Genomic DNA, 23,992 nt, shown 5'->3' with positions numbered 1-23,992 from the left:
CTTCCGCCATGATTGTAAGTTTCCTGAGACCTCCCCAGCCATGCGGAACTGTGAGTCAATTAAACCTGTTTTGTTTATAATTACCCAGTCTCTGGTATTTCTTCATAGCAGCGTGAGAACGGACTGATACATCCAGCCTCCTTTGACTTCCCTTTTGCTGATCCCCACTAGAGTGAAAGATGCACATTTCACGTGTGCTTTAAAGATTCTGAAATCTCCATGATTGGAGTAGGCCAGGCAATATTGAGAAGTTTTTGTATATAAATCTTTGAGAAACTTAAAGTAAACCACTTTTCTCCACTTTTTAACAATATGAGTTTCTGTCTTCTAAATGAGGCATTTATTTCAAAATTCGTACACATAAAACTGTAATCTTAAAATAAGGGGGGTGCTACTGACTGCCTTGGTCTTCTGTTCTGACTAATCTTAACAAAGAAAGCCTCATCTAATAAAGGCAAAATTGGTATTGTTATGAAACTTGGATTGGGCTCTGCTTCTGAACATACATATTGATATTTTCCTAGATTTGTGATATTATTTAGTACATATTTCACCTAAACTATGTATTCCACAGCGCATTTTCCAATGTTATGGATATTTTTTTCTAAACTCCTCTTAATTTTCCAAGTTCAATACAATGCATAGCCATTTGAAAACAAATGCCCACTAAATTTCAAGCTGTACAAGGTAAACTTACTTCTCTTTTCCCCACTAAATGATAAATTAGAATAATATATAGAATCTAACATTTAAAGTAATTCACTCTCCTGCCACCCCTTCTTCAAAATCATAGGTTTCCAAATAAAGGAAACAAAAACTTACCCTGCTCCAAATTAAACATAAAGTAATCAAAGTCATTATTAAAAGTTTTTCATGTTGCCGAAGGAAACAAAACAACAGGAAGGACAAGAGCGCAGGTCAAGAGGTTCCAGTGTTATCTGCATCCTTCATTGTAAGTGATTTCAAAATCTTTTTCCCTCCAGGAAAAACTAGTAACAGCTTAGTCTAAATGACAGTATCTCTGTGGTTTCAAGGGTCCACATTTCAGCTAATCTTCAGCTCTTATTATCTTGATACCATGAGATGGAATTTAATGGATGGCTAGAACATCTATAACATGACATTTACCAAAGAATGTGTCAGCGGCATCCATGGCCTCAACAAAGATGGAGCCTCCAAAACATAAATCAAAGAAACATATAAGAACATCTTAGAAGAAAAGGATGACAGTGATCCTGCAGGTTTAAAATATTTTAAAAGCCTTAGGGACTCTACGGAGCAAGTAGTGTTAAAAAATAATGACGTACCAACTAAAGATATTTAGCTCCCTGCTAAGAGAAGAGGCAATGTAGCAGAATGAGAAAATCTTTACATTTTTTTCAAAACATGTGGTTCGAGTACCCACCTCACACTGTTCCTTTGGTAATTCTCTTATTCTCTGTGAACCTTGTATAGTTTTCTCGGGTGTAAAATAGTCACAGGATCCCAACCTTACCCAATTCACGTGGTTATCAAATCAATAAAGACAATGTGTGTGAAAATACTTTTTCAGCTGTGAAAGGCTCTACATGAAAGGCTGATGTAGAATATTAAACTGGAGGTTTCAATTCAAGCACCAGATACAAGAGATACTATAAACCAGAAGAGGTGCTGATTGCATATGTAAATTTACAAATCTAAAAATCACTGACATAATTCTTTTAACAGACTTTTTTTTTTTTTAGCAGTTTTAGGCTCAAAGCCAAATCAAGCAGAAAGTACATCCTTTTCTTCCAAACGGGCTATTTTGAAACATCTCATGGACATCGTGTTTATAGAGATTGGTTTGTTGGAGTGAGTGGAGATAATGTTTGAAGGTGATTTCTTTCTGGAAGAAAAGGGCTTCAGTGGAAGGACTCTACTCAGAGAGCTTGGCTCTTCTAGAATTAAGGAGAAACACTGATATGATTTGGATCTGTATCCCCACCCAAATCTCATGTTCAATTGTAATCCCCAGTGTTGGAGGTGGGGCACGGTGGCAGGTGATTGGGTCCTGGGGGCAGTTTCTCCTGAATGGTTTAGCACCATCCCTTTGGTGCTGTTCTTGGGATGGTGAGTGAGTTTTCACGAGATCTGCTTGTTTAAAAGTGTGCAGCACATCCTCCTCACTCTGATCAGGTAAAACATCTCATACCTCCTTTGCCTTCTGCGATGACTAGAAGTTTCCTGAGGTCTCTGCAGAAGCATAAGCCACTATGCTTCCTGTACAGGCTGCAGAACCATGAGCCAATTAAACTCCTTTTCTTTGAAAATTACCCAGTGTTAGGTACTTCTTTATAGTAAGGCAAGAACAGACTAATACAGAGAGTGAGTTCAGGTCTGAGCTGAGTCCCACTTGATGGTATTAAAAACTAGCTACTTTGTTGGTACAGTTATACTGGGTTTAGTCTGTGATCCCGGAGTTTGTTAAAATCAAATATGTATGAGAATGCCCCATGGAAAACGAAAAAGAGCTGCACCGAAACCACTTTAGTTTCTACCCAAGACGTCCTGGAAGACCAAGGAGACTCCAATAGAGAAAATCAGGGTGGATAACAGTGAAAAACCAGCAGCTGAGAAAGAAGTGATCACTGGAGGAGGAACATCAGTATACGCTTGGCGGTGAAGCTGACATTTCCTCTGGTGACCTCTGAACAACTTGTACAGGAGCCAATGAGATAAAATCTGCTTTTCACACTTCTTACACCTGACAGCTTAAACATATCCCATGACAGTGTCAGCAGAGTTAGAACTTTCCTGTGCCCTCTTGCTAAGCTCCTAAATTGTGCTTCAACACCGAGGTATCAGAAACAGAAGAGAGCAAAATGGCAGCACAGCAGAGAAGCTCAAGGTGGGGAAGGACAGAGGATGCCCCCCACCCCAATATACATCACCCCTCCAGCAAGTGCCCAGGCTAATGCAGGCCCAGCAGGAGTACATGGTAAGATTTTTATTTGTGTAGTTGGTTGTTTTCAAGAGACTGGACACTACTATCTACTGAAATAAAGCTGTATTTGAAACTTAAAGTTATCCATTTGGCCCTGGGAGAAATAACATGACATTTACCAAAGAATGTGTCAGCAGCATCGATGGCCAAGAGGACATGGAAACTCCTTTAGAGGAGATAAAAGAATGCTCAGTAAAAGGAACCACCTCCAGATACAGGGTGATGGGTCGTGCAGTTGAAACTACAAAAGGTTTGTCTTGGACATTAATGTGGTTTGGCTGTGTCCCCACCCAAATCTCATCTTAAATTGTAACTCCCACAATTCCCATGTGTCATAAGAGGAACCCAGTGGAGGAGTCTGAATTATGGGGGTGGGTCTTTTCTGCACTATTCTCATGATAGTGAATGAGTCTCATGAGATCTGATCACTTTAAAAAGAGGAGTTCCCTGCACACACTCTTTTTGCCTGCCGCCATCCACATAAGACATGACTTGCTCCTTCGTGCCTATCACCTTCCACCATGAGTGTCAGGCCTCCCCAGCCATGTGGAACTGTAAATCCAATGAACCTCTTTCTTTTGTAAATTGCCCAGTCTCGGGTATGTCTTTATCAGCTGACATACAGACATACCGGGAGCTGCTTTACAAAAATCACCAGTAGGCATGAAATTTCCAGTGGCTCAACACATCCCACTGTGAGGAACCCTGGTGATAAGCTCAGTGCCTGACACAGCAGCTGCCATACCTGCTCACTCTGAATGGTCATTTCCAACCCTGCCTCTTCATTCTCCAACCTGAACACCAGCACCATTCCACAAAGAATGCCCTGCATACATACTGTCTTTTCTCTCTCTACAATCAATCCTGGATCAATGTCCACATAGGCCCTATCTACATTCCAACAGCAATCTCCTGGTCCTACTTCAGAGCACAGGCACATTCACATTCTAATTTCAAGATCTTCTTTCATAGTCTTGCCACACCTTTCGTAGCTCCAAAGTTGTTCTTAGAAAAGAAAACTTCTTTGAGACAGGAAAATACTCTGTCCCTTTTTTATGCTTGAATCATAAGTTTATTACAGAAGGAAAGCCCTAGGAAGTAAATCATTGTAGTTGCTTTAAACATTTGAAGAGCCTACAGATTGAACGTTCCTTAGATTTCATTTTTTTTTTTAAGAATAAAACTAGAAGTTATGGGTGGAAACAGATTTAGGTCAGACAACTTTCTCTCAAGTTCTTTGTGAAAAGCAATGACTATTCTTTTACTCAATGTGCTCTAGCAAAACTCAGATGCCTAAAAACCAAGCATATAAGAGTAATTATCTTATATAGGATGGAATTGAGTTAGATGACTGCCAAGTTGATTCCTATTCTAAGATTTTGGATAGGCCAAGGTATACAATGACTATGATAATGAATGATATCATGGTTATTGTATACCTTGGCATACCATTCATTTGCTTCATGAAACATCTTAAACATCTACTATATAGCAGGTACTATGCTAAGCACCAAAGTATGCTCCCTGCCCCACGGAAATGAATTTAATAAGGGAGCCCAGTACAGCGGGACTCAAATCATAAAGACTTAATTTTTTGGACACACTGCATTTGTTTTGTGAAGTCTATCTGTTTATGCAAAGTTTATATTTTTACAACATTGAACAATGTATAGATTATGTCATATTGGTTTACACTGTCCTTTATCTAAACTACTTTAAATAAAAATATCCTATTCAGAGACAAAGACACAGAGCAGGGTTCTCATTTGTTTGTAGCACATTATGGGAGGAGGAGAGTTCATGTGTCCATGAGATGCTACTGCTAGCCTTAAATTATGGCCATCTCTGAGTGTACACTTATTAGCATGGCATTCTAAATTAATATGAAATTCTGTATGCACAACTGAAGATTCATAACACATTAAAAAAAATTAGGGTCATTCTGATGCCTGACAGAAATATCATTCTTTGAAACTGGCTGGGAGAACCCATAGTTCAATCATACTATAAAAATCACTGAAGTGTTTTATTCATACTCAGAGGTACAGGTGGACCATGCCCAGTGCATGCCATAGACTCTGGCATCGGTGAGTATGGTTCCCTACAACAAACCCACTTGGCTAACTAGTCACTTTACAAATCATATTCTATGAGCATTTCCCTTTTAATTTTCATAATTTCGTTTTTCCAAGTACGCCAATACTCTTTCATTTTCTCTTCAGCAAGGGAATACTCCATGTTTCACTTCTTATCCAGTTCTAGAATCTTAATCCCCACTTTAGAGAGTCCAGTGAATTTTGCTCTTTTCAGGAAAAGCTTGCAGAGTAAGTGTCAACTCTCCCTCAACCTTATAAGAAAACTAATGTGACTCAATGTGAGTGCTTTCAGCAAGAATCTAAGCTCAAGTTCCCCAGATTAAACTCTCAGTTTGGTTTCTTTCTCACTGGGTGACCCAAGTAAAGTCAATTAACCTCTTCATTTCCCACCCGGCTTTAATGATGCATTTATACAGGTAGCTGGATATTCTCAGATGGAAGAGCATGCATACATACATTCATAATGCAAACCCATATCACAGTACTGGTCTGCACTGGCTTGCCTCATTCTGAAGCAGTATTTTCAGGGAGACTCCCCTGCCCCACACATTTCATCACTGTAAGATAAGACATTTGTTTCTTATAAAGCATCAACAAAGGATCTACTATGTAGGAAGAAAAGGCTACTAAATTCTGTTTCCCCAGTGAGATTATTGAGCCATTCACTTCTTAAGCTCATAAATTAACCCACTGCCCTACAGATCTATTTTTTCACTTCTACAAGTCTTGATAAAGCTTCTCAGTGGTCAAATGGATAATACATCAGTTTCACTCTGCAGAGAATCAGGGAGGTACATTTATGTGTGGAAACAGGCACTGGAAAGAGTAGCATTTCACACACAAAAACAGTTTCAAGGCTAGCCAAGACTCTAGCACAGGCAGAGTGATACAAATAGGGCATAGAACAGCAGCGTTTCCAGGCAGGAAAGAAACTGATGAGTTCAGGAAAGTGGTCTAAAATGGTGATGCATTAACAAATGTGATGTGACTGTTCATTGCCAACCCAATGTGCTTCTCACCCTCTGTCTTTGTTCATAGGAATCCGATTTTTATTGGAGATGGAATGGGCCCAGACTAGGGGATAAAATAGGATTGGTCTAAGCCAAACATGGCAAATCTTTCCATTTGGCAAACACTTGCTTTTCAACATGCTTTGTTATTATCACTGGCCATACAGACCAGTGATAAATGATGAGATGTAAGGAGAGGCCTATTAGGAGGCTTCTAAGAATTATCTTTTTTATTTTGGTTATTTTTATGTATTTATTTATTTCTGAGATGGAGCCTCACTCTGTCACCCAGGCTGGAGTGCAATAGCGTAATCTTGGCTCACTGAAACCTCTGCCTTCTGGGTTCAAGTGATTCTCCTGCCTCAGTTTCCTGAGTAGCTGGGATTACAGGCACATGCCACCAGAGCCAGCTAATTTTTGTATTTTTAGTAGAGATGGGGTTTCACCATGTTGGTGAACTCGACCTCAAGTGATCCACCCACCTCAGCCTCCCAAAGTGCTGGGATTACAGGTGTGAGCCACTGCGCCCAGCCAGAATTATCTCTTTTATATAGAAGAGACGGGCACTGCTGTTCCCGTTGTTATCCTGCTTGCACACAGAAGTGATGCCTTGATGCTCTGTTCAATGCCACGAAGGACAGTGGCTAGTAAAGCTAGAAACAGCCCTATCAGTGCGTGAGTCAACAAGAATGTCCTGATGGGTTTACCTGCTATATGAGTGCCTGATCACTGCCAGGATACAGCATCATACAGCAATAAAATCCAGGTTTTAAACATGATACATATACGTAACTGTAACATAAAATGAAATAATAAGACATATGAAAAACTTTCTTTAGAGAACCTTACTTTTTCTTTTATGCTTTGTAGATATTTTAGGTTGACTTTTCTCAAACTCTTCTATGTAGTATCAAGAAATATTTCTCTTATAAATATTTTTAAAATGTATCATCCTGCACAATGAATAAAATTGTAGATCACTTAATTTCCAATTACCTAAATTAATGACTGTATGTCACTACTAACTGACAAACTTTGAAAAACTTTTAATAACTTTTACATAAAAAGTAAGTAATATTGGCTTGGTGTACCTCATTGCCATAATGATATGCATATGTGAAATTAGAAAAAGCACTCTACAAATATCATAACAATTAAATATTTAGGTATAGTCTGAGCTTAGCTCATGATCTACGGTAAGCATTCAATAAATTACAGGATTTTTTATTTTCCTTTTTTTTTTTTTTTTTAAGACAGGGTCTCACTCTGTCACTCGGGCTGGAATGTGGTGGCACGATTATGGCTCATTGCACCCTTGACTTCCCAGGCTCAATGGACCCACCTGCCTCAGTCTCCCAAGTAGCTGGGACTACAGGCACATGCTACCATGCCCAGCTAATGTTTTCATTTTTTATTTCTTGTAGAAACAGGTTCTCACTATAATAGTACTCACTCCTTGTATACATACAACAAATTCATGTACTTTGGAAGTAATGCAATAAATAACATGTTTTAAAATATATACAGAAACTTTTTCAGACTAACATGCTTTTAACTTCCTGCCCACAATTTTGAGAATTTCAAACTAGCAGGATGGGTCAAGAGCATGGCTGGGTATCAAAGCAAGAACAGTGAGACACTCTGCACAACAAAATGCAAAGCAACATCTGGTATGTTCCCATCTCTCTAGGGACCTCATGATGCTGAGCTTCGGAGCATTCTAAAGGTAAACTCAGGGAACTTGCGTCTGCAAGACTGACTTCTTTTTCTCCCTCCTTTTTCTTAAAGAGTAGCAAGTAAAATCATTACTAAACAAACAAACAAACAATCAGTTACTATTACAGAGGGATCTCTATATAAAGAAGCAGTGAAAGGCTACCACTACTGTGATCTGGATGAAAATAAATAGCTGGATTGAAAAGTCAATGAATTACCAACATTGACCCACATTTCTCTAGACTTTACTTAATTGAAATCATCCCAATGAATAACATGTGATAAATAAAATTTTCATTCTAAAATATTAGGCATAGGACAAAGGTTCTCAACGTAAGCATTTCTGTGATACAGAAGAGTAACAGTGAATTGGCTAAACGTGCCTGGAGCTCAGCTAGATAGCATTTTACTTATTTCAGATCAATGCTGGGTTTCTCTCTCTTTGCCAAAGCTGAATGTGCATCACTCTGGCTTTTGTCCAGGTCCCCATGCAGACTTCGATAAAATACTTCTTTGGTCCACCTTCGGATCTCACCCTTCCCTGAACTCTTTTATCCCCTCCATCCTCTTCTTCTCTTATCTATGCCTCTGCTCTGCGAGACCCTCAGTTAAACATTGGAGGAACCTTTGAGAGCCATTCCAATGATCTGATGTTTTCCTAAAAACTAGTGTCTTTGAGCAAATGAAGTTTTTGTAACCCATGCATGTGTGTCCTCTGGCCATTTGTAGGAGTTGGTTCTAGGAAGGCTGCTGAAAATCCATTTGCCAAAGGCTGATTCACCAGCTGGCCAACTTACCTAATCATTTACTCAAAAGTTCTAAAATTTGATTATTTATGAACTGCACAGTATGGTCTTTGGTGTCCTGAGCTCTTCAGGTCTCCTCCCGGCCCCTCAGTGTGCAACTCCACGGAGCTGTTACAGGAGGGAGCAGGGGCATAAATGATGAACATCCCTAAAGTGCTCCTAGGAAGAGAAGAGGTGTTCACCTATAACCCAAAAAGTCCTTGAAATTCAATATAAAATATAGAAGATCCTAAAAAACTGATTACAAGAAACATATTTTTGGTAAATCAACTAACAAAGAAAATGATTTGGAATATGTTTTTTAAATCTGGAGGAACAAAAATGGAGATTAGAAAGAAATCAGTATAAGCCAAGAGTTCTCATATGGAATTACGAAGTTTAGGTTATATTTATAACAATAGATGTACAAGTACAGTAAAGAAGAAAAGCTTCTTAAGAAGATGAATTCACCTATATTTCATAACTTTCAACAAACTGATCACTCATTAAAATCTGCTAAGAAAATATTGACTATTTTGAGAATAATCAAATCAGATGCAGAATACAATCAAAATATTTGAATAAACTCCAAAAGAATGTTCCAAAACAATATTATTCCTTATATTAGTAAATGTGGTAAAATCTGCAAAATAATACGTGAGAAAATTCAATGGTACCCATATGAGCTGTGTGTTGTTGGAAAAAAACATTTACTGGTTTGAAACCCAGGCATGAATTATCAAAATGAGTCTCAAGAAAATGACAGTAGCAGCATTAATTTATAATTTTAAATTGCTTCTACTGGTTGAAACTGATGCCCTGAAATGGTTTGGGTCAACCGTCTTTAAGTAGACCCCTTTACATATATATTGTATATAGTATGCAAATTCTAAATGTAAACTATCAAGAATAATACATATATAAAAATTAAATCATCAACATTTTAAGTTCTTTATGATAATGCTTTTTTTATATGTTTATTTCTATATGTTTATTACATTTTTTATGTGTTTATTTTTACCTTAACCTGGCTCTTTTACAAGTATTAGCTTTGGTAAAAGGGAAAAAGAAAAAAATACTTCAACCGTTCTCACTTCTCTGTCGACAGATGGCGGCATGATGGGCGACAGAGACCACGGGGGCCACCCTGGCTTTGGCAGATGCCAGACATGCATTGTGTTCTACACACTTTCCACCCTGGAGCTTATGAATCCACACAGAAACCTGCTTCACTGTAGGTTTAACACTGTAACAGGATGCAAAACAGAATGCATGGTGGCAGGTTCCACCCTCACCATTGGGACATCCAAAACATGCCCTACGATGCTGTCAATAACATAAAATAATGTGTAATGCCTCCTCCATTGTGCTTTAAAAGCACGGAAATTCCTGATAACCAAATCTATAGTAAGCAAAGAGGGGATATCACACACACAGGCAAAAACACCCCATGAGAAAACTAGAAAGTAAGCGTAGGTCTGTTCTAAGACTTGACTTTCTTACATAAATGTGAGAGTAATTTTGATAACAAGAGAAGTAAGAAGACTGCTGACCAACAATCTGTAACAAATATGAAGTTTAGGAATGATTACACATTTAGACTGTGTTTCTTAATAAATTTCCTCACATAAATTGTGCCTAATCTATAAACCAATTTTAAACAAAATCCATCATGCCAGGCACTTTACATCTTACTCTATTTATTGCACCATTTCTCATCAGAAACCTTTTAGCTTTAATGCACTTCCATGGCAGAGTATCTCATTAGAGTGGCAAAGATAAAGTTCTGAGTGATTGTGGTGGGGGGTGGTGGAAATCACCCAAAGTTCTTGGCTGCAGTAATCTCCTGGCTTGTGATTCATTTTAAGACTAATAAACTGAGTACAAACAAAAAGATGTTAATGGTGGATAACTCCGGTTACCTAGAGGTTGTCCTGGAGGGATTAGGAATTCGTAACCTTAATCATACCTAGAGTCCTGGAGGATTTTGCTCCCAGGAAAATATTCCAAAACCAGATGCTATAGGTGCTCTCAGCTCACTTCTGTGTCAATTCTATCTTCTAATTATTATTAAAGTCAATCAAGTATTTCACTCTTGAATAGCTTTACTATATTTTCAGTCAATTTTCTGTTCCAAAGACTACTCAGTTACTTCCTAGCCCAGGAGCTTTGCTTTCTTGAGGAGGCACAAGTCACTTGAAATATGGACTATGGCCAAGATGATGATAGTAGCAAGGGACAGGACTCCTCAGACATGCTCAGAAAGAGCACTGTTAGGATGTCATGAGAAGCCTTCAGGGGAAGGAGGAGGCTTGGTCTCTGGATCCTGCCAAGGGACAGACTTACCATCGCCATGGAGTCTAATTAACCTCACCAGCCCAGTCAAAATCGTTAAAAACTAATACAGTCTCTGATAAGGTTTGTTTATATAAATTGGTGCTAGGGAAGTATTTCAAGGAAACAATGACATGGGTTATTTTAAATTAATAATTTCACTGGTCAGGAACCCAATCAGAATTACATACCACACATAAAACAGCCTCCCTTGTGTGTTCAACTCTGTCTCATTTCTGAATGGACCTCAGTGGATGACTTTTGAAGAAGCAGATGAAAACTGAATGCTTGCCAATTAGCCACTGTTCACTGTTTTCCAGTAAACGTTCATATTTCTAAAGGATTACGGTCTAGTCCAAACTCTGATCAAGGTCACCATGAAAGAAAGAGGATATTCTGATACGGAAATGAAGAAAACTTGGAGTCTGGGTTGTTTCTCAACTTACCTATGAGGTTAGGTGAAAAGCTCAGACATCAGTTCCTCATGCCTAACATCAGGACAAAATTAACTATCCATCTTCCTTTACAATTTATTAGAGTATCATATTAAATGTGAAACATGATTAAACTGGAACATCACATTTGAAAAGCAACTCATTATTATTACATGCAAATTTTAAATAGTGTTCAGGAAATGTTAGAATTATGAATATATCACCAATACAAAATTTAGAAGATTACCATTTAGACTCATGATGTGAGTGGATCTTGTTGCAGACTAATTTCTCCAAATAAGAAAAAAAATACAATTACGTTTTCAAAAATAACCTGGGTGGTTAACCAGGTTCCAGTTTTCCTCCTTAGGTATAAAAAATTTTGCCGAAGTTCAGATAAACCACATGCTGCTCACTTATAACTAGTCAGCCACTCAAGATCCTATATTGCATTTTTGTTCCTAATGACAGACAATTATGTAAGTTATTGATCCTTATAAAGTTTGAGAAAATGAAATCTCAGAATTGCCTATTATTCACAGAGCAATCTGTAAACTTGGCAAAGTTTAGCACCTGCTCCATTATTGCAAAGCCTAAATTTGCAGGTGAATCAGCAGTGTGACTGGTCAGCTGATCCACAGAAATATTATTTGTAGGCGTTAATGTGTATTTTTGTTATTGAAAATTGAAACATCTCATCATCTCTTCTCCTATGGACTAGCTATACTATATCTAGTTACTGTACTAAACTATGGATTATATAAATTATCTTTGATTTAATTGTCCCTAAATCCATAAGCATATTTTTTTTCAAGAGTACGTTTCAGTGATATTTTAAGTACAAGGGAAGTAGTTAGAAAATAGAACACTGTTTACTAGATGTGTATAGTGAGGACTATATCCTAGTAAAGGCCAGGGCTATGGAAAAATACAGAGTAGATTTTTCACTCCCGGCTTAGATATTTATGAACTGTGTAACTCTGGGCTCATTACTTAGCCTCATGGAGTCTCTTCGTAAAAACACTGGATAATAGCATCTACTTTGCAGGACTATCATGAGAATTGGAGAAAAATAGAAATGCAGTATAAAGATAAGGAAGAAAACCAGTACACTGTAGTGAAGCCGTCATAATTGCTATGATTAATTTCATTGCATGATGTCAGGCAGAATTTCTGAAGGGTATGAATTTATGAAATCAACGTAGAAAATTTCAAATACAAATGTCATTCATTCAACATTACTTAACTTGTGTCCTTCTATGGCCGAGGCACTTTGTGAGGTGTTAAACATAAACTAGAGACCCAAGCTGAAAGTTTTCTGATCTTATAACAAGGTTTACAGGCTCTTCCAACATAGACAAGTAAGGACACTTTGGTAGAATGGAGAGCAGGAAGTGAATGATACCTGCAATACTGGAGTTGACAGTTTGGCCCCTCAGGGTAGGAAATGAAGAGAGGAGAGACCAACAGCTCTAGAAAAACTTAAGAGAAGAGTCAATGATGTGCAGAGTAGAAAACAGTGCTGGGGAAGAAACAGCATGAATTTAAATATCAAAGGTGGAGCATCTCTGGCAACTGAGAAAAAAAATCCCAGGTGGTCACATGACTGGGCTGTGGAGATGGAGGTGGAGCCGAGACTAGGAGACAGAAGGATGGGTCACCCTCCCAGGATGCTGGGCCAGGGGAGCAGAGTGGCATGACGTCATCACAGAGCCTCAGCCTGAGATGGAAATGGTCACAGCCCCTCGATGCAGAGCAGTAGAGGTACGGGTGCTTTTACTTCTCTGAAATAAGTTAACCAAAGCCTAGACTGATTTCCTACATGTGTGTATATAAATATATATATACACACATACATAAAATGGTAATATTAATAGAATAACAATAAAGAATTCAACATTTCTAAATATTTGTGTTCTGGCTACTATTCTAAGTACTCTTCATAAATGAGCTAATCTTCACAATAGGAAATAGATACTATTGTACCATTGAATAGACATTACCAAGTTGACATAAGCAAGAGTGAAGGAAGCCAGGATTCTAACTGGGCTGATTGGCTCTGGAAGATTCTCTCAGGCTCACATGTCATCGCCTCTCAGCCATGCCTTACTATTCCTGAGGATTTACTACATGTCAGGCTCTGCTAAGCACCTACTGTTAATGTGCCATTTAATCCCCACAACACTCTAGTTTGGATTGTTATGTATGGGCAGATGCTGCAGGTTGTTTTTCTTTCTGTTTTTCTATTTTTTTCCCACACAAAGCATATTTTAAATCAGAAATCCCATGTCAAATTCTAGATTGATGATTTACCTTGATTAAAAAGAAAACAATCCAGCTATACTGAGTCTCCCTCTCACCTCTTGCCGGCAACCAGCAGAAGCGACTTCTCAACATGAGTTCCGCCTCGCCCTTCCATAACCGTCCTCACTGCCCCCTACTGCCCACATCTAACCTAACTTCTCATCACCTGAGTGATCACTGTGGACATATGTGTACGTGACACTTATTGTAATTATATGTGTGTGTTTTAAAAAAAAAAAGCTAAAAAGCTGCAGGACTTAAATGTTTAGATTAGACAGTCCAGTTCAAACTCCAAGTCCACACTCATAAGCTCCTCTTTTCTTGGGCAAATGCCTTAATCTTTTTAAGCCTCATTATGCTCACATCTAAAATAGGGTTACTAATAATGCTTAACTGAGAGTGTTCTTATGAAATAATTAAATCAGATAATGCCTGAAAAGAATTTAGCTTGGAATTCAAAATTAATTTTTATTGCTATTTTAACCAAGAATACCAGGAAGTTGGTATAAATAGGTCATACATGCCATCTAAAGCAATCAGGACTTAGGCACAGATTAGGGTAGATGAGGTTGTGTCTTGTGTAGAAAAAAGCAGAGAGGAGCAGGTGAAAGCAACCCCTCTGGGGGACATTGGGCCTGCAGCATGCTGCCCTGCAAGAGCGCTGCCAAAGAACCGTCCCAGAAAGAGCCCAGTGGTCATCACTCCTGTGCGGCTTTGACTCTGTAAATGAATTTCTCTAGACAGCTGAAATGTTCGTCAAAGTGAAACACTGAATCACAGCTTTCTGTAATTGCACCATTTTCTCAGGCCTGAGACGACGGATCCATGATTTCTCCTTCATTAGGTGGATCTTTTGAGTTCTTTCACAAGCCCCGTAACACTCCTTCAACAGGGCTGCCACCTTGACCCTAGCCCACAGCTCCTCATCTGTGAACCAGATGAACTGTGCCTTAATTTGCCTCTTTGTCTTCAACCTGTCCCCATCTTTAAGCCTAATGGCAAACTCTTACAGCCTGAACTGTCCTCAGCAGCGACTGACACATCACCTTGGTTTATACAATTTTGCTGTGGTTTCCATCAGCCTGCAGAATAGAATCTGAACGTGTCAGTCATCGCTGGGGTTCCTGGCTGGCACCTGGGGTATCTATCCACACTCGTGCACCTGACTGCCCCCAGCACTGTGTCCTTGACACCTCTGTGTTTGTGCTCTCTCTACCGCGTGGACTGGACATGCTCGGCGTGCATGCCCTCTGTTGCATCCACATCACATCCAGCCAGATCCCATGCAGCCACCGAGCCGGAACCTGACACTTTCTATTAGGGGTCAGCAAACCTTTCCTCTAAAGAACCAGTGAGTATGTATTCCAGGCTTCGTAGGCCACCCAGTCTGTTTACCAGCCACTCCACTCTGCACTTAAAGCAGGAAAGGAGCCATAGGCAACATGTACAGAAATGGGTGGGGCTGGCTCTCCATTAAACTTTATTTACGGATATGAGAATCTAAATTTCATGGGTCACACAATGTTATTCACCTTTTGATTTTTCCCAACCATTTGAAAACGTATAAACCATTTTTGGCTCATGGGCTGTACAGAAACAAGCAGTGGCCACAGCAGAACTTAGTTAACTGACTCTTGCTTTATATGCATAATGTTTGCTGATTCATACTCTCTTTTTTCACTTTTTAAAATTAAGGTATAACTTACATTTAGTGCACCAATCTTAACCAAACAGCCCAGTGAATGTTGACTTTTGTAGATAACCATGCTACCATCACACAGATCAAGATACAAAAAGGTTCCTAAATGGTCCCTTCTAATCACACTGTAACAGAAGACCAACCTCTTTTGGCTGCCAAAGCATTCTCCACGCTTCCTTTCACAGGCCTGGATACAGTAATGGGGAAATGACCCTGTACAATCTAAACTTTCACAGAGCAGAAAGAAATCCGGAAGACAAAGCCGCATAAATGAAACTTCGGCTATCATTAACTACCACAACCACAGAAAAGAATGTCTTTACAAAGACGGGCGATGTATGATTAGAAAAACTGAAAGGCAATGTGTTAGTACACATTCATTTTCCTGGCATCTCATGCTGACACTGCATTTCCTTACCTGGGTCAAGGTGAGCGTTGCTTGTCTGCAGGTGCTGCACTGTACCCTGAGTTTTCCCGGCTGCACTCTTTGACAGGGGCCTTTGCAATACACATAAAAGCTGTTGTAGATTGGTCTATCTGCTGGGGAAGAAAAAGCAGAGGAAGTGGCTAACAATGCTGAATCCAAATTGGACAAAAAACTCCTTAAAAGCTTGTTAGAGGCAAATTTTAAAACTCAGTCCTTAGGAACATTTTGAAACATTACTGGAATAAATATTCCAATGAGAATACAACAATTTAATTTAGAAAATCTAACTTTATGCTCCAAGAGTGAAATCTTTCCTTTCTCTTGCCAATAGCCCTGTGACTTACTCAGCAAAGTATGCAGCCTGCTGCCAAGAGAATCGGCCGAGTGTATCTGCAACACAGCAAAGTCAAAGGCGCTCTCAGCCGTGGAAGTTTTAAAGATGACAGGAATTCTTTCAGGAGGTTCCTGAATTCTATTTTGTGCTTCTGGACACAGTTTTGAAGACTGTAGATTTTTCCTCATGAAATCTTATTTACAGAGAAAAACCAGCCCATTTCTCATGATATAAATGATACGATCACAGTTTGCTGGGCTTCCAGGGATGACTTTCCAATTCACAGTCACACATAAAATAAGAAAAGAGGCCAACCCTGAGGAGGTTTCACAGACCAAGCAGCTGTGTGCAGAAATGGATGGTTTGCATTTCATTTATGATCTCTCTAACTAGGCAAACACCATTCAAATAATACACTTTCAAGAGGAAAAGGTGAACAACTAATTCAATAGTTCAATCTCAGATCATTTCTCTCAATTGTCACCATATAGGGATACTCTGTAAACTAGGGAAATTTAATCATCTTATACTTCCATATCTGTTAAGAATTAATTTTATTCATAAGCACTTACCAGAAATACAACCTCCTTCCTGAATTTCTAAATTTTGAAAATTACTAAATAGCTTTTTCTTTCAATCCTTACCTGGGTGGGATAATATAACAGATCATGACATAAAAGTTTCTTTGAAATTTTACTATAATCATCAGAGGCATCTAGAGATAATAGTTACGTTTTATTTTTTAACATTTGGAAAGAAAATCTTCAGCCTTGCAAATGCATATGGTCTATTACAAACAACTAGAACAAAAATAATGAAAAAAATGAGAGATTCTAAAGTCCTTTGCAGCTTCATTTGTTTCATGAATTTACAAAAAGAGCTTTGGCAGACATATTGGATTATCATTTGTTTAGCTACCTTTGCTAATATTGTAGGTGACAATACCTTGCAAAATCTGAAGCACAACAGACATAAAGTTTTATAGTTTTATCATTTGTTTGCAATATATTTTATAATTATTACTCTATAAAAATTACTATTTAGTTTCCAGTAGGAAATGGAAGATAAAATGTAAATACATGTTTATATTGATGTGAAAGTACTATTTTCTGACACTTCTGTGCAACTTTAATGCCTTAACGTACAAGATATTCAAGTACATAAATATCACATTGCTGTTAGCAAACATAATAATGACAGAAAATGTTTCATGTGTAATATAAATGCAGCATAGAACCGTGTATTAATGTTATAGAAACATTTGTAACAACTGACTGAAATATCTGCAATATAAGTAAATACTAACAGAAGTATCTGTAACATAAATATTTGCAACATGCAGAGTATCAAAAGATCACGAGAACTGTGATAATTTTGATGTGCACTAAGAAGGGCTTAGTGAGGAAGGTAGGAAACTTTACTGTTAAAACCTTTATCAGCAATATGAACAAATCCAATTTCACAATTTTTATAACCTACTGTAGAGGTCAAACAATAAAAAAAAGGAGGAAGAAAAGTAACAGGAAAAGCAAAAGCTTTGCAAGGGGAGTCAGGGTTGCAAAGACACTAGCGTTGTTGAAAGAGCATATTAGCAAGAGTTTTACAATATTAAAAGAAGCATCTCAGCAATTGCAGGAAACTAAATGACTCTTGTCTCTCCCTTAGGGCAATGGTGATGTTTGCAATATTGTTTCACCTAATGATATATCAAAGCAGAATCCGAAAACTAAGGAACTCTTCCACCTCTGAATGCTACAACCTTCACTAAAGTCCTTCAGAAGTTATTCAGAAAATACTGCATGCCAATGTCCGTGCCCTAGAAGCATACAAGATGACATGCAATCTATTACACACATTGCCTTCCAGACCCAGCTGCAAGTTGGGGATTAATAGCCAGTCTAAGGAAGATCAACGTCAGGCCAGTCCTGGCTGTAGCGCTTTTCAAGCTGTTGGCTCCACTTGGTCAAGCAGCTGGGGCATCAGGCAAATCTTGAGAACCCCTCCAGAATGGCTTCCCCATTTATTTGGCTACATAACACAATTAAAAGTTGGCAAGGTTTTCTGTGTCATGCTGTGACCCGGACAGGTATGAAAACAAATAACACCCCAAAAATCTTCTGGGCAATGTTCCCATCGGCCTGGCTGAAGGGCCTAAGGTAGAAACTCTTGAATATGGAGTCATAACTCTTAGAGGAATGGCAAGGCAATTCCAAAAATAACCTGAAAAACCTTTCTCGCGGTACGTAGCTGTCTCTAGTCAATAGCGTGAATCTCCCCCTTTCACTTCTTCTTGGATCTTAAAATCCTTTTTCTCTCTTAATCAACTCCTCCGTATGGCAGCTTCTTGATTTTCCCAATAACTAACGTAGCTTATGTTTGTCTTCCTAAGAGTTCCCTCTTTTTGTATAGTAAGTTTTGAAACACAGATATTTCAGAAGTTGTACAAATCACATCCTTCATTGTAATTCATCACTTGTAGATATTTTGCCATGTTTGGGGTCCCCGTGCACCTGTGTGTTCGTATAGCTATACACGCATATACTACATGTATAAACTATTTGGTTGAAGGAGCTGTAATAAAGTTTCTGACATCATGCTACTTCACTCCTAAATTCTTCAACATCCTAAAACTAGGGATATGTTTCATCTAAAACCATTTAGTTTTTTAAGTGATTTGGTTATTTTGGTAGTTCTATTCATAGACTAATCAGGTATACTTTAAGTAGGCACTACGGATGACGACAGTGGTTTGTAAGATAATAAAAGATGACAATCCAAAATATTGGGGATCCTCCAGTCAAACAAATTGAGGTGGTGCTAAGTGAAGCCACATTGCACAAGTCCCCTGACCATAGCCCTTCTCAGAGCTGTGTGACTCTGTAAGAACGAAAGGATAAAGCACAGGACATCTCAAACTTCTCCTGACCACAGAAGCCTTCCTGGAATGCTGCATCGTGAGAAACTGTACTTCTCAGAAAAAAACAATTTGGAAAAAAATATCAGATGAAAGATTCAATCCACTTACAAGGCTTGATTTATAGAAAGTGAAACTGCTCATGTTTATAAATCCAGATTTAGCAGATTCTCCTGGATACCTGCCTACGGCCAAGTTCTTCCTCCAACCCAAAACATCAACGAACGTATATAATTATTTTGTCATGTGCCAGAAGGTTAAGTGTACTTGTGTAATGATTTTGCAAATAAAGTATGTTAATTTCATTCAGAAGTTTTTTTTTTTTTTTTTTTTTTTTTTTTTCTGCAGAGAAGTTAAAAAGAAAAGCGCACCGAGTTCAGGCCCTTTCAAAGTGTGAGTCACTGCAGCCATTCAGAGGTCCACTGGCTTTCTACCATTCCTTAGCCTGAGAAGTCCATCTTCACCTTCTTCTTCTTCTTCTTTTTTTTTTTTTGAGATGGAGCCTCACTCTGTTGCCCAGGCTGGAGTGCAGTGGTGCGATCTTGGCTCTTGGCTCACTGCAACCTCCTCCTCCCGGGTTCAAGTGATTCTCCTGCCTCAACCTCCCAAGTAACTGGGACTACAGGTGCGCACCACCATGCTCAGTTAATTTTGGTATTTTTCATAGAAAGGGGTTTCACCATGTTGGCCAGGATGGTCTCAATCTCTTCACCTCGTGATCCGCCCGCCTCAGCCTCCCAAAGTGCTGGGATTACAGGCGTGAGCCACTGCGGTGCTGGGATTACAGACATGAGCCACCACGGTGCTGGGATTATAGGCGTGAGCCACCATGCCCAGCTAAGTCCATCTTTTCTTTAGTTTTCTTTCCCACTTTGCCTAACAGAACTGTCCGTCAGATCTTCTCTTTTCCTTTCTTTTCTTGGTCAAAAATGTTGCTGAAATAACAATTTTTACAACATATTGAAAAGAGCCAATATTTGAAAATATCTTTTATTTGCTTTGGATTTTTTTTAGAAACCAGCATAATCTTTACAGTTATCACTTTTCTTTTATGTATTTTAGATAATAGGCTTAAGGGTTGAAGACAGGATACTTAGGAAGAGTCATTCTGATTCTAATGGAAACTTTTCATTAACCTCAGAAGTTTCCATCACTGGTTGTCACTGAGAATTTAATTGCTTGGATAATTTGTTTTCTAGGTGGGGAGAGAGTAAGATTGAACATATTTCATATCGTGGTAAAATACTGTTGAGTATCAACATATTGTAAGAGATCAAAACAGCAGGAAGAGGACTGATTTTAAGTGATATTTATCACATGAGCTATTAAAACATTAAGTAGAACAATGTCACCCAAGAGAATTCTCTGCAATGATGAAAATGCTCTCCATTTGCAGTATCTCATATTAATATATATACACACAGAGAGAGACACACACACACACACGTAGATAGCATATATAGCCATTAGCTACAACAACCTATGGAGACCTTGAAACTTGGTGAGGAATTACTCTGTGAGTTTTATTAATTTAAAGTAGTTTCAATTTAAATAGCTGCATGTGGGTAGCAGCTACCAAACTAGAAAGCACAGAAGAGAACAAAAAAACCCTGGTGTGTCTGGCCCCCTCTTCAACTGACAATGCGGAGACTCTCTGGGCAATGAAACAGCTTGTTTTAATCTGCGTTCATATAAAAACAACGTTGGCCCAAGAGAAGGGGAAGGAAGAAGCTGTTACTTGTGGCATTGGGAGTAGGTCAGAGACGGGGGGAGCTCTGTAGTGCTAGGGGCAGAGGAAAGCTTCTCACCACCATGTGCCCCTATTTCCTACACCACGGGGATCAGTTCTTGAGAGGCACCTGGACAGCAATGGCCCCATCTCCATTTCCATCACGACTTTTGAAATCTGACCCATATGCTCAAGGTACAGTTAGACTGGCACTTCCTGTATGATTTCTGCCCTAGATTTCCTTTATCATGATATTTCCCTAAAAATGACATCTAAGATAAGGAAAGTAGCCAGTGCAGTCTTGTCCTCTTTGAACAGCTGGCTTGCACCAACACCACAGAACCAGCAACTGATAAGGAGCTGCTGGCATGAGGCGTCCTCCCCAGCCTTTGTCCAAAGCCCCCCACATTGCCAAGCCTGGTTATCGGTGGTTTCAGCTCCTTCCCTCTTTCCTCCTGACTACAGAGTTGTCCTTGTTTCTTACACATCAGGAATGCTGCTGCTGGTGTCATTAGCTCCCATTTTTCAGTCACACCTGCCATATTCCCTCAACTCATCCCTGCCCCTAGTCACGCAGGGAGTCACCTCAGTCCTGGTGGAGCCGAGGCATCTCCTGTGGAATAGATGCATGGCCAGAGCCTCTGGACCTGTGACAGGGATCTGGGCAGAAGTAACAGCAGGGGCACTCATCATCAGCCAGGATTCTGGCTATTGTATTTCTGGGTGCTGGCCTTCAGCAGAGCTTGACCACATTTGCTGGAATACATGTCTCCACAAGGAAACAACCGATATGTACCAAATGAACAGCATCGGCACCACCTCTGACGTCCCACAAGCGCTTCCTTACGCATTATGGAGACAGAACCCATTTTTCTTCGTGTTGACGGAAGGTATTCATTAGTTCTAGTTTAACTGATACCTACAGAATTAGTCTAAAGTGGTTCCACATGAAATTCATTTGGAATGGACTTCCTGAATCACCTCATCTAAGGACACCTTGCTTTGGAGCATCAAAAAGATGGGGATCGGCCTGCCGCAGTGGCTCGAGCCTGTAATCCCAGCACTTTGGGAAGCCGAGGCGGGCAGATCACGAGGTCAGGAGATCCACACCATCCTGGCTAACACGATGAAAGCCATACTCTACTAAAAATACAAAAAATTAGCCGGGCTTGGTGGCCAGACGGCTGTAGTCCCAGCTACTCAGGAGGCTGAGGCAGGAGAATCGCTTGAACCCGGGAGGCGGAGGTTGCAGTGAGCTGAGATCCCATCACTGCACTCCAGCCTGGGCGACAGAGCAAGACTCTGTCCCCTCAACCAAAAAAGAAAAAGATGAGGATAATGACCATTTCACCATTATACAGGTTACTGCGGGAAAAGCTGCTAAACTGGACAGGTCAAACACAGAGGCTTCATTATTTCACTAGAAATCTCCCTCTAGGGAGCCACAGTTAGCACTCTCTGGAAAGGTCATGCAGCCAACCGATTCACTTGACCATCCTAACATCCCAGTCACCGCAGGGCGCCGTGTGTGCCCATCTTCCCGTCTCACTATGTGAGTGGACCACTCTCTTCAAGAGTTGGCCGCTTCCTTCCTTCCCCTTCTAAAGGCTCATGGTAACTCGTGTGCATACCACTGGCCCTCAATGCGCTCACCCTGACCTTTTTGTACCTGTGCACATCTTTTCTACGGATACACCCTCTCTGTATGTAACACTTCACTCTATCTCATATGCTACAAATGGCTAGTGAAGTTCCCTGAACCCAGTAAACACTCAATAGATATTTGCTAGGTCAATAAATTCTCCAATATTTTTAATGGGGTGAAAACTGAAGTGAGTATGGTAGTGTCAGGGCAACAAAGAAATATAAAATAGAATGAGGCCATGATCATTCAATATCTAGAACATCTTTCTACCAACCAGACGCTCTTTAAATTGTTGGGATATCATATTTGAAATCAGTAAAATTAAACTAACATCAGAAAAGTTACTTATATAAGAACTAAACCAAAAAAAAGTTACGTTTGTATAGATAGGACTTGGTATAAGTGAATGTTAAGGGGAAAAAGTGAAACTCTAAAAGTTTACCAACAAGTAGAACTATTCTAAAGGAAGACAGTTATTACATGAACACTCTTCACTCCAATCCTTGTCCAATAGGTTATTGCACCCGACGGAATCAAACTGCCTGTTCCATGTTTTTAACGAGCCATAATCTTAACTCCTGTGGAGTATCCAAGGTTATGCTATATTATAAACACCTTCCAGTTACACAACTATCCATCCCGTGAATGTACTTCTAAAAAATACTTCTAAAACATGCTTAGCAATCTCTAAAGAGACTCTATACTTAAAAGTTATAACTTAATTCTCACATTTTTGCTGGGTTTTTAAATTAACATATCTGCACAATAATTTCATCTACTGAGGCAAAAACTGCTGATTAAATCTAATGCCTTTTTCTGATGTTTGTCGTTGTTGTTGCCAATTTATTTTTTCATTTTTCATTTTGAAAGTAACAACAAAATTTCCCATACCAAGACAAAACTGTAGAGTGAAGCATAATTTAAGAATTAGGTTTAAATAGGCCGGGCGCGGTGGCTCAAGCCTGTAATCCCAGCACTTTGGGAGGCCGAGACGGGCGGATCACGAGGTCAGGAGATCGAGACCATCCTGGCTAACACGGTGAAACCCCGTCTCTACTAAAAATACAAAAACTAGCCGGGCGAGGTGGCGGGCGCCTGTAGTCCCAGCTACTTGGGAAGCTGAGGCAGGAGAATGGCGTAAACCCGGGAGGCGGAGCTTGCAGTGAGCTGAGATCTGGCCACTGCACTCCAGTCCGGGCGACAGAGCGAGACTCCGCCTCAAAAAAAAAAAAAAAAAAAAAGAATTAGGTTTAAATAAATAACAAAGTTCACAGCCAAAAAGAGTAAATGTGGTTGCTTTTTCTTTCAAAAATGGACACAGGCCAGGCAATGGGCATAGCTAACGTGGTGCCAGGAAAGTCACAGCTTCCAAAAGTTGAATAAACTCCATAATATAAATGTAGATGTAAGAAACCATCAATACTACAGATAATGTGTCCAATTCCCTCACAATGACATCTCCATAGCCCAGGACATATCGATCTTGGCTGAAAGAGGCAGCACCTATGGGAAAACTGGCTAGCCATATGTAGAAAGCTGAAACTGGATCCCTTCCTTACACCTTATACAAAAATTAATTCAAGATGGATTAAAGACTTAA

At 39.5% G+C, this 23,992-nt stretch overlaps 1 protein-coding gene across 6 annotated transcripts in view; it reads right to left on the bottom strand.

Annotated features, from left to right (window-relative positions):
- PARK2 (parkin RBR E3 ubiquitin protein ligase) overlaps positions 1-23,992 on the bottom strand; it is a 1,410,476-nt gene that overhangs the window by 867,736 nt on the left and 518,748 nt on the right. For 5 of the 6 annotated variants that reach the window (XM_011934975.1, XM_011934976.1, XM_011934977.1 and 2 more), the window contains one exon: positions 15,762-15,883. The exons of the other annotated variant lie outside the window; for it this stretch is intronic. In XM_011934975.1, the coding sequence (XP_011790365.1) occupies positions 15,762-15,883 (122 nt within the window). The remainder of the gene's footprint in view (positions 1-15,761; positions 15,884-23,992) is intronic. 6 annotated transcript variants of the gene reach the window in all.

This window comes from Colobus angolensis, unplaced genomic scaffold (genome assembly GCF_000951035.1).
Source record: "Colobus angolensis palliatus isolate OR3802 unplaced genomic scaffold, Cang.pa_1.0 Scaffold14, whole genome shotgun sequence".
Lineage (NCBI taxonomy): Eukaryota > Metazoa > Chordata > Mammalia > Primates > Cercopithecidae > Colobus > Colobus angolensis.
The sequence above is the reverse complement of the archived record's forward strand: the minus strand, read 5'-3'. Positions and strand labels throughout refer to the sequence as shown.